The sequence below is a fragment of the Equus asinus genome, chromosome 7 (assembly GCF_041296235.1).
Source record: "Equus asinus isolate D_3611 breed Donkey chromosome 7, EquAss-T2T_v2, whole genome shotgun sequence".
Taxonomy (NCBI): domain Eukaryota; kingdom Metazoa; phylum Chordata; class Mammalia; order Perissodactyla; family Equidae; genus Equus; species Equus asinus.
The window spans coordinates 56577533-56591717 of NC_091796.1; the positions used below are offsets into that span (position 1 = coordinate 56577533).

At 35.7% G+C, this 14185-nt stretch overlaps 1 protein-coding gene across 2 annotated transcripts in view; it reads right to left on the minus strand.

Annotated features, from left to right (window-relative positions):
* Positions 1 to 3199: 3199 nt before the first annotated feature.
* Positions 3200 to 14185, minus strand: part of PTPN2 (protein tyrosine phosphatase non-receptor type 2) — an 85378-nt gene continuing 74392 nt past the window's right edge. Inside the window, exons 9-10 of one of the 2 annotated variants that reach the window (XM_014837304.3) lie at positions 11064 to 11165; positions 3200 to 3569 (exon numbers count right to left, since the gene is read on the minus strand). In XM_014837304.3, the coding sequence (XP_014692790.1) occupies positions 3548 to 3569; positions 11064 to 11165 (124 nt within the window). In that variant the 3' untranslated portion in view covers positions 3200 to 3547. Of the gene's footprint in view, positions 3570 to 9546; positions 11166 to 14185 lie in introns of those variants that run through there. The other variant, XM_044773483.2, reaches the window with a different exon arrangement.

Consider the following 14185-nt stretch of genomic DNA (forward strand, 5'->3'; position numbering starts at 1 on the left):
CAGGAAAGCTGTTGAGAGTAGATCCTAAGAGTTCTCTCACAAGAGAAAAGATTTTTCTTTTCTTTTTATTGTATTTACATGGAATCATGGATGTTAACTAAACCTATTATGGTAATCATTTCACAATATATGTAAGTCAAACCACCATGCTGTACACCTCATACAGTGATGTCAATTATTTCTCAATAAAGCTGGGAAAACATTTTTTAAAAAAATGATAGGACAGGCAGGTAACAGCCAAAAGATGAAATGGGGCACAAGACAGCATGCCAGGGCTTTGGGATTTAAAATGAAGGCAAAATTTTCTAAGGTGCCGTCAGAGAATTTTAAGGAGACTAACAATCAGATTTGTATTTTAAATCACTTGGGAGGCTGTGCAGAGTGCACTGGCACAAACAGGCATGCCACAGTAGGCAGGAAAATCTATTGCTGTAATCCACATTTGTAATAAAGGTTTAAACTAAAGCAGGGTGCCACCAAATAAACTGGGAAATACAGGAACAAAGTGAGATGGGGATGAGGGAGATAATATTCAACTTTGGAGTTTAAGGAATTTATGTAATGACCATTAATGGAATTGGATATATGACTTATAACTCAGAAGTAACATCTAGCTGGAAGTTGAAGTTGTATATAATCAGCACAGAGGTATTAGATAAAGACTTGGGCAAAGATGAGACTATCCAAGGTAAGTGTGTTAAATTGAAAATCAAAGGCTCAAAGATGGAGTCCTTGGGAACTCTAACATTCAAGAGTCAGGCATAAGTGAAACAGAGTAAAAAGGCAACTTAGTGAATGGGAGAAAATATTTGCCAACCATCTATCTGATAAAGGGTTGGTCTCCAAAATATATAAGGAATTCCTACAACTCAAGAGCAAAAAAATTAATAACCCAGTTAAAGGGCAAAGGACTTGAACAGACATTTCTCCAAATGTAAGTGAACACAAGTGAGGCCATCTTGTTACACTAAATGATCCCAGCCTCTCCTCTGTGTGACTACTCGCTGCTCGGCACGTACTCTAAAATAATTCACGTGCTCTCCTGATTTATGGCTTCCGCTTACGTCTGGACTTCACTATAGCTTGATAAATTAAAACTTTGTTCTATGAGCTTCTCTCCAGGAACAGGCTGACCACAGGCAGGAAACACACCTACAAGATATTCATCATCAGTGACAGAAGAAAACAATGAAAGACCCTGGAGTCTGTAATGCAGGAAGGCCAACATTTCTAACCCTCCTCCTTACTGCCCATTTTCCCTATAGAACTACCTCAAGATTCTGTAATTCTGAAGACAAGTTTTTTGAGACGTAGTCACCAATATTCTGATTATGCCAGTGAACAGAACTAAAGCTTCCCTCCTCCATCTCTAACTCATGACTAACTGGCTAAGATCGCAGCAAGCAGACCAAGCCCACTGCTCAGTAACACAAAGAAGACATAAAAGTGACCAACGGGTATGAAGAAATGCTCAGTATCACTAATCATCAGGGAAATTAAAATAAAAACCACAATAAGATACCACATTATACCTGTCAGGATGCTATTATCAAAAAAACCAAAAGACAACAAGGGTTGGCAAGGATGTGGAGAAACTGGAACTCTTGTGCTGTTGGTGAGAATGCAAAATGGTGCAGTGCTATGGAAAACAGTGTGAAGGTTCCTCAAAAAACTAAAAACATAACTACAACAATCCCACTTTTGGATATTTATCCAAAAGAACTGAAATTAGGCTCTCGAAGAAATATTAGCACTTCCATGTTCACTACAGCAGTATTCATAATAGTTAAGATGTGGAAACAACGTAACAGTCCACTGACAGATGACCATTCATCTGACCATAAAGAAAATGTGGCATATACAAATACTGGAATATTATACAACCCCCAAAAGGAAATTCTGCACTATGTGAAAACACGGATGAACCTTGAGAGCATTATGTTAAGTGAAACAAGCTAGTCACAGAAAGCCAAATGCTGGATGATTCCACTTCTATAAAGTATGTAAAATAGTCTAATTCATAGAATCAGAGTAGAATGGTGGTGGCCGGGGCTGGGGGGAGGGGGATATGGGGAGTTACTAATCAACAGGGATAAAATTCCAATTGTGTTCTTACTACATAAAATTTTAAAACAAGAAGACGAGTCAGGCAGAAGTGAGATGAAGAAAACCCAGAGAGAGGTCTTACTGAGTCTAAGGAGAAAGCTGCAAAGGAGGAGTTCCTAATCCTGCTGTCAAGAAGCCACATAAGGTAAGCATTGAAGAGGGTCAGCTACATTGGCTAAGATGACCTTTCTGGGTCATTGTGGAGAGATACAAGAGGAAGTCAGATAGTACTAGTAGGGTGAAGAGTACCTGGGAAGCGAGGAAATAGAGGTAGCTGAGTGCAGATAACTGTTTCAAGAAGCTTTGTTGACACAATGGGAGGATGGTCTTACTGTACTACTGTGTGGAATAATAAACTTTTCATGCATTCTTTAGGAAAGATTTACCAGGGATTAACAGTTTGCTTATTCCTAAAACAGATCAAAAAACCCTGGAAAACAAGGCCAAAAGAAACATAAGCTGAGTCATTAAATTTTTAAAAGATGAAATAGATGTATTCAATGAACAGTATTGGAAAACTTTCATGATTGGCAAAACAAAAACAATTATGAGTTTATTAACAATCACACCATTAAGGTGATGCTCACGTGACACACAGGCTTGAGTGTCTCTGGACAACAAGAGTATCACCGATAACCCAGCAACTGACTGGACACATAGTCCAAACCCATCAGTTGGCTGGGAAATCAGATGGCAAAGAGGCCGAGTCTCACTCAGGAAGCAATCTTTGATCTGTTTCTAACAGGAAATGTTTGGGGAAAGCACAACATCCACACAGGATCACACTGCAATTTAAAAAACAGCACTGAGTTGCTGTATTTACTTGAAATTAACTTAATACCGTTATCCATATTACTTTTCTAAGTAAGACAAGGAATAACTTTTCTTTTGTTGCTTTCACCTAACCTATATTGACAGGAAGACTATTGAGGAGCAACTAAAAAAAAACTTAAAAAGCAAGGGGCCAACATTTTGAACGAATTTCAATTTAAATGTCAATTGCTAGGTATAAAAATTTGAGAGTACACCCTTAAGAAAATATTCATTATCTGAAGCAGAGCTGTCCTAAGATAATGCACACAAACCAACATAGTCTATTTAATAAAAATATTTAATGCTGCCAAAAAAGTATAAAAATACAGTAGGAATGGCAGTACAATACAAAGTAGTCTCTCCTAATTTATTTCTTTTACATCTTTCTACATTTCATACACACATTTAAAAACTTAACAATACATCAAATTAGAGGGTTCTGCAAAGTCTTCTGCTGGTGGAGCTCTTCATTCCCTGGATGTAAAGTTTACTTTGTAAACAGACAAATGTGAGGCAATCTACAGGTTTATCAAGCCTCACTTTAGTTTCCGGAGTGGGCTTCAGGTCTTGCTTTGCACATCAATGGTTCAAAATTTATAGCTGCAGAATATTCTCAAGTCATGAATATTTAGGTGTCTGTCAATCTTGGCCTAAAACATAAAATAAGAAGTCATCTATTCAATTCATATTTACCAAACACACAGACAGACAGATACACACAAATATAAAAGGACTAACAAGGAACTAAAAAGGCAACTGAAAAACATTCCAACGTATCACATTCAGCCACACTAAGCGCTTCACTGTTATCTTGGTAAAACTGCTTCAGTGCTCGATTTTCAAACAGAATTGGTGGTGTGAGGTAGACTCATGTTAAAGCACCATAACTCATACTGTTTGTCAAGAATGACTATGACTTTTTCAGGCCATCCTTTATTACTCAAGAAATGACCTCCATGTGAGATACTGACAGACAGACAGGTTTAAAAAAAAATGTACCCACAACAGTTTAGCAAGATTATATGGTATGCGCTAGACTTACCAATACTTTGGAATTCAACGCAAAAGTCTAATCCAATTTGGACCTCCACTGTATCATACTGCTAAAAATATTATGAACGTAATGTTTGAACATAAAGTTGGCTTACAGCTTTAATCATGGACTGTTAGCAGCATGCTTTTTGTCCTGAAGGTAATACTAATGGTTATAGAAATACAGAACTGAAGTAACACGATTTAAGTTACTATCATTATAAAAGAAAACACAGACATAAAGTAATTGAGAGATTTATTGTATTTTAATGCCAAAAAGTAAAGATAAATGAGAGTTTAAACATGTGATAGACAGATGAAATAACTATTTGAAGGGCAGCTGAGTTTTTGATGTTATTTCACAATATCTGCAAATAGCTGAACTTTTGAGGAGGTAAATGGTATTTCCATTTTCCCCCCAACATCCCTTGCTACGACAAAAAAAAAAAAAAATTCTAAATATTTGTCATTATGGTATCTCCATGTATATAAATAGGAAATATAAACCACACCCATACATTTATCCAAAACATTTAGTCAAAAACCTCGAAATACTGCAAATTGGGCTTCTTCCAACTACTGGCTCCTTCTACTGAAGGAAAAAAATAACAGTAACAATGACCTTGCTGTTCTGAATAACCCTTTTCTCTGATTTTCCAGCACTGATAGAGAAATTGTCAAGTCATCAAGAAGACATTCTCATTAGATATCTGTGGTCATAAAACCTTCTATGCATGCTCACTGCCGGGATCTACGGCAACCTGAACCAAAGTGGTCAAAATAGGGAAAGGTACTTATTGATTCTGATGGCTGCAAGATACATACTTGTTTGCCACACATTCAGAAGTCTGCTCTTTAAAACAAAAAAAATTTACTCTAAGCAATCAAAGTGAATGAAATGGTTTGGTTTAGAGAATATTCTGATGTTCCAGCGTTTCTCTGGTTCATTGGTAGTTCAAATCATTTCACAAAATTTTTTGGAGGGAAAAAATTTGACTTGTTTCACTTAAAAAATAAAGAGGGTTACTTTGAATTTTAACAGGTAAAAGTAGTTGTCTAAACATTTGGTTTAAATACTCCATAAAAAGAGCCAGTGTGACATAATGGAAAAAGTATGAGGTTTGGGTTTTGGGAATTCTACAGACTGGAGTTTAAATTTTAGCTCTGTCAGGTACTAGCTGTGCAATCTTGGGCAAGTTACTTATTTTTTGACCAGTTTTCTTACCTGAAAATAGGGGTAACGTGATATATCTAGAAGTGTTAAGTGGGTTAAATTTAGATTATGTCTTTAAACTGACTGGCAGAACTGTAGGTGTTCAACATACACTTTGTCTTCCCCAACAGTGTGTTAAAAATACACTTACCAAGGATGAACTATCATCTATAACAACTAGAAGAATTTGACAGCATTTTTAAAAATTCATTTATTTCTTTCTTTGTAAATATTATTCTGGGAGATAAGAAAATAAGATGAAATCATTGGAAGTGTTAACTATTTTAAAAGACTACTTGCAAGAGTGAAAAGATAAATGGGCTTCATTTTAGGAAAATATATGTTCACTTGAATCATTTTTGGCTGTTTTATTTAACAAGGCAAAAGTAAAACGGGGCCAAACAAATGAGGTGGAATTAGCCACGCTTGGTGCTTTCTTTGAGAAAGCGGCCCTTGCACACTGCCAATCATCCTTATTCTAGAAGGGGATGCAGGCCAGCTTTACAGACAGAGCATCATCTTCCCAAGCTAGCTCCCCATCTGAAGTCATAGAATGTCAAACTGCATCCTAAGCAGTTTTTGTCAACAGATTTTCACACTAATATTTTAATGAAAAGAAACATAAAAACTTCTCTATAGTGAGCAAAGTATTACCTTATAGATCAAATCAACTTACCTAGTTTTCCTTTCCTGAATTCATCAAACTCAAAATAACTTGTTCGTTTTTATAGTAATTTGAACTATCAACATCATCATGTATCTATAAAATCTATGCGATATTAGAGCAACAATAAAGAGCTGATGCTTTTCTTTAAAAAACGGTCTCAATAAAGAAAAAAAGTCCCATGCAATTCTCCTTATAGTTCCCCAAAACATACTACGTAATGGAAAAACAGAGAGTATTAAAGTAGACTCTGTAAACGATAAATCCTGTAATTCCCATATTCCATGCTAAATTATAAAACCTATTAAAATAGAAAGACTTCAAAAGACTGGACTTTTCATTAGCCCAATGGACTGTTCAGAGATGGTCAGAGCTCTTTAAAATCTTTTCTTTGTCAGGTTGTTACTGATAAAGACAAAGCCTCTCAAACCAAGTAAAAGCTTCTCAGTTTGATTCACTGCTTACGCTTGACAACGCTCTGTGATGGAGTAAATAGCATACAACATGAGAAAAGGATCAGCAATGACAGTAAGGAAAAAATTCTCCTCAAAGAAGTTTCCAGAATCCAGTAGCCAAAGGAGACAATCATTTCTCTGAAGAATGTTGAGAGAAAGCACTCGTGCAGAATTGCTCAATGCTGTTCTTGGAGCAATGTGAATGTGGTAAACATTGAGAAAATTCCTGCTGCTGAGGAAAAAAGGAGATAGCCAAACTCATACCATTTTCCTAGAAGATTTTTCTTCAGAACACTACCCAAGAAAGTGGGTAGCTTAAAATTCCCAAATGAAAGGCTTAAACTCCCAAATCTTGAACAATGAAATGGCTATATTATGGCCACATACACAAAATACAGCCAGTAAGCGTGCAGTATCTCTCTGAGGATTCCTGGGTAGAGCAGGCACTGTGGAGCTTACAAAAGTGAGTTTCTTCCCACCAATGCGTGTTATCATTTACGCATATTGAATAGAAGAAGAGAGAGCTACAATTTCTAACACAGCCACTGTTGTAAGGGCTGTTGGTGCTGTTGTCCCACAAACAGTACTTTGAAGATAGGAATAAGGAAAAATGGAATCAAATCCAGACAAACGAATTAAAGAAACAGGTCAATTCCAGAATAAACCATTCAGGAAATGACGAAGACTTGTATTTTAAGTCAGGAGAACTTAATTTCATTATGTGGAAAAATATTATGCTTCTATTCTTCAAAATTTTATTTATAAGATTTTGTGTCCCATCATCTAAATTAAGTCAAAGCCAAATGGGTTTCTTAAAGTAAAAGAGATGTAATTAGCTGTTGATGTAGAAATAAGAACACAGAACAGACATTTCTGCTATACAGCTAGTTCCAGACCAGGACTGATGTACCAAGTTCTGACCTCGGTCCCCACCCCCTGGCTCCCCGCCCCCCCACTAGCGCACAGCAGATTTAGAGATCACGCTCTTGGTCCATGTTCTCTACCCCACTGACAAACTCACGTGGGCCCATGAGACGAAAAAATAAATCAATGTTTACAGAAGGTGTGATTCCTAGGCTCCTGCCTGAACATGGGAAGAAATGGACGCTATACATAACGGCATTAGATGATAATAGACTATACTTAAGAAAAATCTCTAGATAATTTGTATCTGAATGTAAAAATCAAGGCAGACTAGATTTTAAAATCTGTACAATAACCAGGCAGGCACTTTGCAAATCTAAGTACTCATTAAAGTAGAGTATATAATGATTCATAAAAATATTTCTAATATAATCAGGTTCTGGCCTGTGTCTATTAATATAGAATCTAGTCAGAGATATTTTTCTAAGAGGGAAATGACTTGCAGAAGGTAAGTCTTTCTCTAAGAATTATCTAATTCTAAAATATACTATATATATGAGACTTTTCAATGGTAGCACCATAAAAGAATATAGAAGTATCAAGTCTCAGGTTGATTATGGCTTAATAATAACACCACCTACCTCAAAAGTTTGTTGTGAGGATTAAATAGGATAATATATGAAAACTGCTTAGCACAGTGCTTGGCAAATAGGAAACGATCAGTAAATGGTAGCAACCATCACTGTAAACTGATGCTGAAAGCAAAGAAGGAATTGATGTAAAAACTGGAGGACTGCTCCACGTTATAAACTACTTTTTAAACTGATACATCTTTTTTGATTCATACCATCAATTCTAATTTATTTAAAACAAAGGAACAAGCAGAAGTGTACATAAAGTTAAGAGTCACAACTCCTTCCTCTGACATACCTGTTAAGCAGAGCTATTTAAAAAAAAATTAACAAGTTTTCACTTTCTTTCTCTTTTTTTGTTCATTCCTTGGTAGAAATAGTAATACATAGTGAAATGAACCAAAAAGATAGAAGAGGAAAATGACAGAGCAAACACATAAAATATCCTCTAAACATGAGAAATGGTCTTTATATTGTTCTAAAGTTCTCTATGCACTTTAACATATTACTTTTTTTAACCCAAGAATTCAGGAAAAGGGTATTATTTTTATTTTATATATGGATAAACTAAATATAGAGAATCATATTTTTACATATTATATATGTGCAAGCATATCTAAAAATGAGTAGTGGGACAGCATGAAATACTTGGGTAAACTTGGAAACGAATATATAACCAGTTGGTGTAGCCAGAAAAGATGGCATTAAATCAAAAGTTGCTGTCAGTTTATTAGCAGGGATAGATATGAACATAAATGAAGTCGATATTAATGTAAATATTCTTTCTTAAAATAATAAAAGCTTCTGGTTTTTAAAAAAATCTTTTTTTCCTCCTTAACTTATTTAAAAAATACTACCTCAAAGTCAAACTACACAACTGACTTTTAAAATTTGTTATAATTAGAAAATATGATGAAGACCTAAGGATACACAAATTTTATAAAGCTGCAGAACCCATCAAGGATTACCAACTTTTCCTCTGCTCGTCACCTGAGAAGGCAAGAATGATAGCTGTGTCCTCCTCTCCTAGTAGCATACCTCATTTAATAAAGGGTCAGGACGATGACCGTGGGCACCACAGCACGTTGCCATATATTTTCAATAATTAGTACATTGCACCCACCAAAAATATTATTAATGGTAAAAACTTAACACATTATCCTCAAGGATCTGCTTGAAGGAGGAAAGATGACTAACCCTTGCAGAAGTCCAGCAAGTGTTCACTATGCTGAATATGATTGAAAAATATATTACAACAGATGCCATCCAGAAGGACAGAGAGCAGACAAAAAGCAAAGCGGGAATAGCGAATCCAATGAAGCACATTTACCCAGCAAAGGGGCAGTGTGCACCATTGTCGGCATTTGTTTTGTATAAGAAGTCTTTACCTTTTTGTTTAAAGCAAGGCTATCTTCAATTGGAAGTTTAATATGGTCTATTCATATTTGACTTGCAAAGTAATATACTGTATTCTAGCAAAGATAAATCAAGGTAAATTGGAAAGAAAGACTTTAAACCAATAATGACCTAAAATGTTAGGGTTTGCTGCCTGAGCATAGGTTTAACGCAGACAGACATAAGAAAACGTCCCTCTTACCTCCTCTCCATTTAAAGGTTACAGGACACAGTAATACTGAATTAGGACACAGGCACAAGTTATACAAATCTTATTTAATGTGTAGTACCACCTACATCCTGCTTTCATACTTTCAGCATAATTTAACACATTCAAGAAGGCTACTCAAATCAATTCAAGATACCTATCTATACCAATGGTTTTCAAACTGTTTTTTAAATTATAACTGCACTTTTAAAATAATTAAACCTCATGCAGAAATCTTATGTAGTATATAAAATAGATAAAGCAGAGATGGTCTGGTTAAAAGTAAGGGTTGAAAACTTGGAGTCCTTCCTACCACCTCTTGGCGACCCCTTAGAAATCCAATGAGCATAGTTTGAAAACCAGTGAAATAATGTGATTTCATTATTTCAGCAATTAAATTTATAACAACTATTTAAAGTTTAAGTTAAACAAGTTAAACACTGAAAGGAATGCTGGAATCTGACGAAAGCTAGCACTCAAATGAGCAGTTAAATTCATTAAACAATAGGCTTTAAAAATACCCATTAAGAAGTTAAAGGGACAATGTAAGGTTCGTACATCATCATACTATTTATTGAAGTAGAAAGAACTTGAAAAAATTTTTACTTCAAAACTTCAGTCTAGTAAACTGAAATCATGGATAATAAAATGCTGCTCCTTATTTTTATTACCCAAATCATGATTTACCCCAATTATAAATTACGGTAATTACACTGAAATTTTCATGAAAAATAAATGGTATTAACAATGGGCTTTATAGAAACCGATTTCTTTACAAAGTCTTGATCAACTGTTACCTGACTACGTCAGTAAGGAGGATTTTCCTTCAAAGATATTTTTAAGGAAAATATTTGTTTGTTTGTTTGCTTTTCTTTTTAAAATTGGGAAAACTGTAAAACAAAAGAAATGCAAATATATAGTAAAAATTGCTTATTCAGAGATCTAACTGCTCATATCAAACTTCTTGTAGGAAAATGCATCCAGTACAACTGAGTCAACATACAATTTATTTTTTATGGTAACAGATTTTGCAAATTGAGCTTTTAAAAAGTACATTTAACTACAAAAGTAAGATTAAATAGGTACTTATAAAATATATTTACCCTGAAATGGTTAAGAATATAAAATGTTGATGCCCATATCAATAGTACATTATACATTACACACATTAAAGGTCATTTTCTTTCCAGTAATAATTTAGATAAAACCATGATATTTATTGCTTATATCAAGTGCAGGTCAAAATCCAGACAGCCTCCAAAAACAAATCCTTCTGATAAAGGATTTCTCAATCTCGTCAAGTGAAATTTTACGCTTAACATATACGAATACAGTTGCAAAATGTACCAGTTTTTAACAAGCATTAAAGTCTTTATTTTAGATAGCCATTTACAGTCTGGGGGCAGCGCCCTGAGATGTTGCGCTGGGGACTGAATATGTCACTTATCTGGTTGGTGTCTATTCTACTGCACCGTTTTTGGGTATGAGGAGTTTGCTAACAGACAAACTGTTGTGATTAACACCACACTGTCAGCTACTAGTGCAGAAGCTTGCTGGGCAGAATTAATTTTTTATTTATAGAACGTTTTGCTGAAAAAACAGTGTCCAGCCAACAAAAGCGCCAACCAAAATGACTGACACAAACCCCATCTTAGTGAGAATAGGTTGCCAATATAACCACCTTTTTCTTTTTCGTTCAGTCTCATTTAGCCTCTGTTTCATCTGCTGCACCTTCTGAGCCGTGTTAGCTTTTCTGTCCTCTCGAATACGTTTCCGTAGAACACTAGGAATAAACAAAAACAAATAAAAGGAAGTGCACAGCAGGACTTAATCACTCTACCACAGAGGACCTCAGCTCAAACACCCCCCTCCGCATTTTTCAACTCATTCAAACACTGGAATAAGATAAAGGAAAAAGCCTCAATATTCTAAATCGTCCAGAGATGCACTGATAATTCAGCAAAAGTTTTTAGTATAATTTTATATTAATAAATACTTTTAATAGAACCTGAAAATAAGAATGGTGCTTTCCTTCTTGAAACATAAACTGGTGACAGCCAGTTTTCTCTCTTTCTTTTCTTTGCTAACCAGCTAGCAGAAGTGGAAAGACAAGTGGGTCCCCCAGCATCTAATCCCTTTTCAGATTTTTAACTTTTCACAAAGCCTCCTGATAAAAGCTTATCTACTAAATATTTCCATGAATATTCTGTTTGGGAGGGCCAATTGCTCTGTTTGTCCATGCATACTTCTAGCTCCCATTTCGCTAATTAACAAAGAAATTTTGTTCCAATGGAAGGTCTTTGGCTCTCAAGATACACGGTCCTAGGACACCATAAAGAAGAATAGCAGATAGCAATATGTAAGTTACTATTTCTTCCCTTTAAAAAAAATCTCACAAAATCCATTTCCTCTTTTCACTTATTGCCTATATTACAGCAAAAACCTAATCAGTTTCCTTGCTTCCAAGTTAAACATTATTGCCACAGTAATTTTTTTAAAGCATAGCTCTGATTGCATAGCTTGATAAAAAATCTCGAATGCCTCTTCAGTGTCTACTATGTTAAGAGCCAACTTTTTTCCTGGCCAAAATGTTTAACCTGAATAAGGAGAAATAATCAGGGGAATCCAAATTGTGAGACATTCTAAAAGGTCTAGAAGGTGCAAATGCCAATGTCAAGCAAGGAAAAACAACAGTGGCGAACAGTTCCAGCTTGAAGGAGACTAAAGGATTACATCAACCAAATACATTGCATGATCTTTGATTACACCTTGAATTATTTCTTAAATAGTTATAGAGACTGGGATCATGAAGATGTTCCAAAATTAGATTATGGTGAGGACTACGCAACTCTATAAATATACTAAATCCATTGAACTGTATACTTTTTTTTTTTTTTTTGGACGAAAAAGCCCTGAGCTAACATCTGCCGCCAATCCTCCTCTCTTTTGCTGGGAAGACTGGCCCTGAGCTAACATCGATGCCCATCTTCCTCTACTTTATATATGTGGGACGCCAGCCACAGCATGGCTTGCCAAACAGTGCCATGTCTGCACCTGGATCTGAACCGACCAACCCTGGACCATCGAAGCGGAACATGCGAACTTAACCACTGCACCACCGGCCCGGCCCCTGAACTGTATACTTTAAATGAGTGAACTTAATGGTATATAAATTATATCTCAATAAAGTTATTATTTTTTTGTTTTGAGGAAGATTAGCCCTGAGCTAAATGCTGCCAATCCTCCTCTTTTTTCTGAGGAAGGCTGGCCCTGAGCTAACATCCGTGCCCATCTTCCTCTACTTTATATGTGGGATGCCTACCACAGTGTGGCTTGCCAAGTGGTGCCATGTCCGCACCCAGGATCCAAACCAGCGAACCGTGGGCCGCTGAAGAGGAACGTGCAGTACTTAACCCCGGCACCACCGGGCTGGCCCTCAATAAAGTTATTTTTTTAAAAAGCTATAAGGTGGATTTTTTTTTGACAACTAGAGAAATCTGAATATAGAGTATACATTAGATGATTTTATCAATGTTAAATTTCTTTGGAATACTGGAAGCTTCAGACATTGCTGGTGGGAATGTAAAATGATATAGCTGCTGTGGAAAACTGGCAGTTCTTCAAAATGTTAAACATACAGTTACCATATGACCTAGCAACTGCACTCTTAGATATATACCCAAGAGAACTGAAAATATGTCCACATCATTTCCAATATTCTCCTGCTATGCACAACTTTGTTCTTGCCCAAACGGTATTTTGCTGTTCTCCAAATTTGTTCCCCACTCTAACTAGAAACCTTCTCTTCTCTCGGGTCCCATCATTTCAATTCTGTTCTTCAATTCTCCCACCTCTCATCCCCTATAGCCTTCTATTCTCATCTTATGGCTTTTAACTTACAGCAAATAATTTATGTTGCTAATTTGGGTTCTTGTTTTACTCCCTATTTAGCAACTTAGGAACTACACTGTGCTTATCTCTGTATGTCCTATGGTGCTTTCTAACGTCTTCTTTGCTTTTACTTATACATAGGTATCTCTGGCTATCTGAATGCTATCTCAATATTTGCTATAATGACTTGCAAAAATTATTACCCAGAATTCACTCTCTGAACTGAAAATTTACTATAACAAATCTGTGTACCCGCCAGTGAAAAAATTGAAGCTGTATTCAAGTGTAGGCAAAGCATATATAAAATACATAAAAGAATATGGAGCTCCCACTCAAGGGCTTAGTCCTTATATTTGCTTCTGCTAGGAGCCTGGGGCCACCAACAATCAGGTTCCAATTGAGATGCAATTTTTAACATATTATTTCATTTAAAATTTTCATTGCAGTATAGAAGACAATTATATTTTTTATCTAGTGTTGCTGTGTATCATATAAACCCAATACGTTCAGTGAGTGTTACATGATTATATAATTAGTGCTTTAAATATTCTGTTAAATAGGAATTCAAGAGGATTTTTACGATATCTGGGGAAATTGGTTATGGTTTTGGTTGGGCTAAGAACACACAATTTTCCCATTTAAAATAACGGAATAGAGGCTCCTGCTTTCCAAAAATGCACTATACATGTGTAACAGGAATGGAGTGAATACAAATACCAAAGGAGACCATTACTTAGTTTAAGAATGCAATTCAAACGAAGGAAGGATTATTCTCAATTTGTGATATAATAAAATTGTTTTTCATCTAGTTGGGCCTAAGGAAAGTATGTCTGTATGATTACCTGCCAAGCAGGACCTGGTTTTCCCATATGTTTACATAATTTAGGCCATAAACTGGCAGGGAATGCTTCA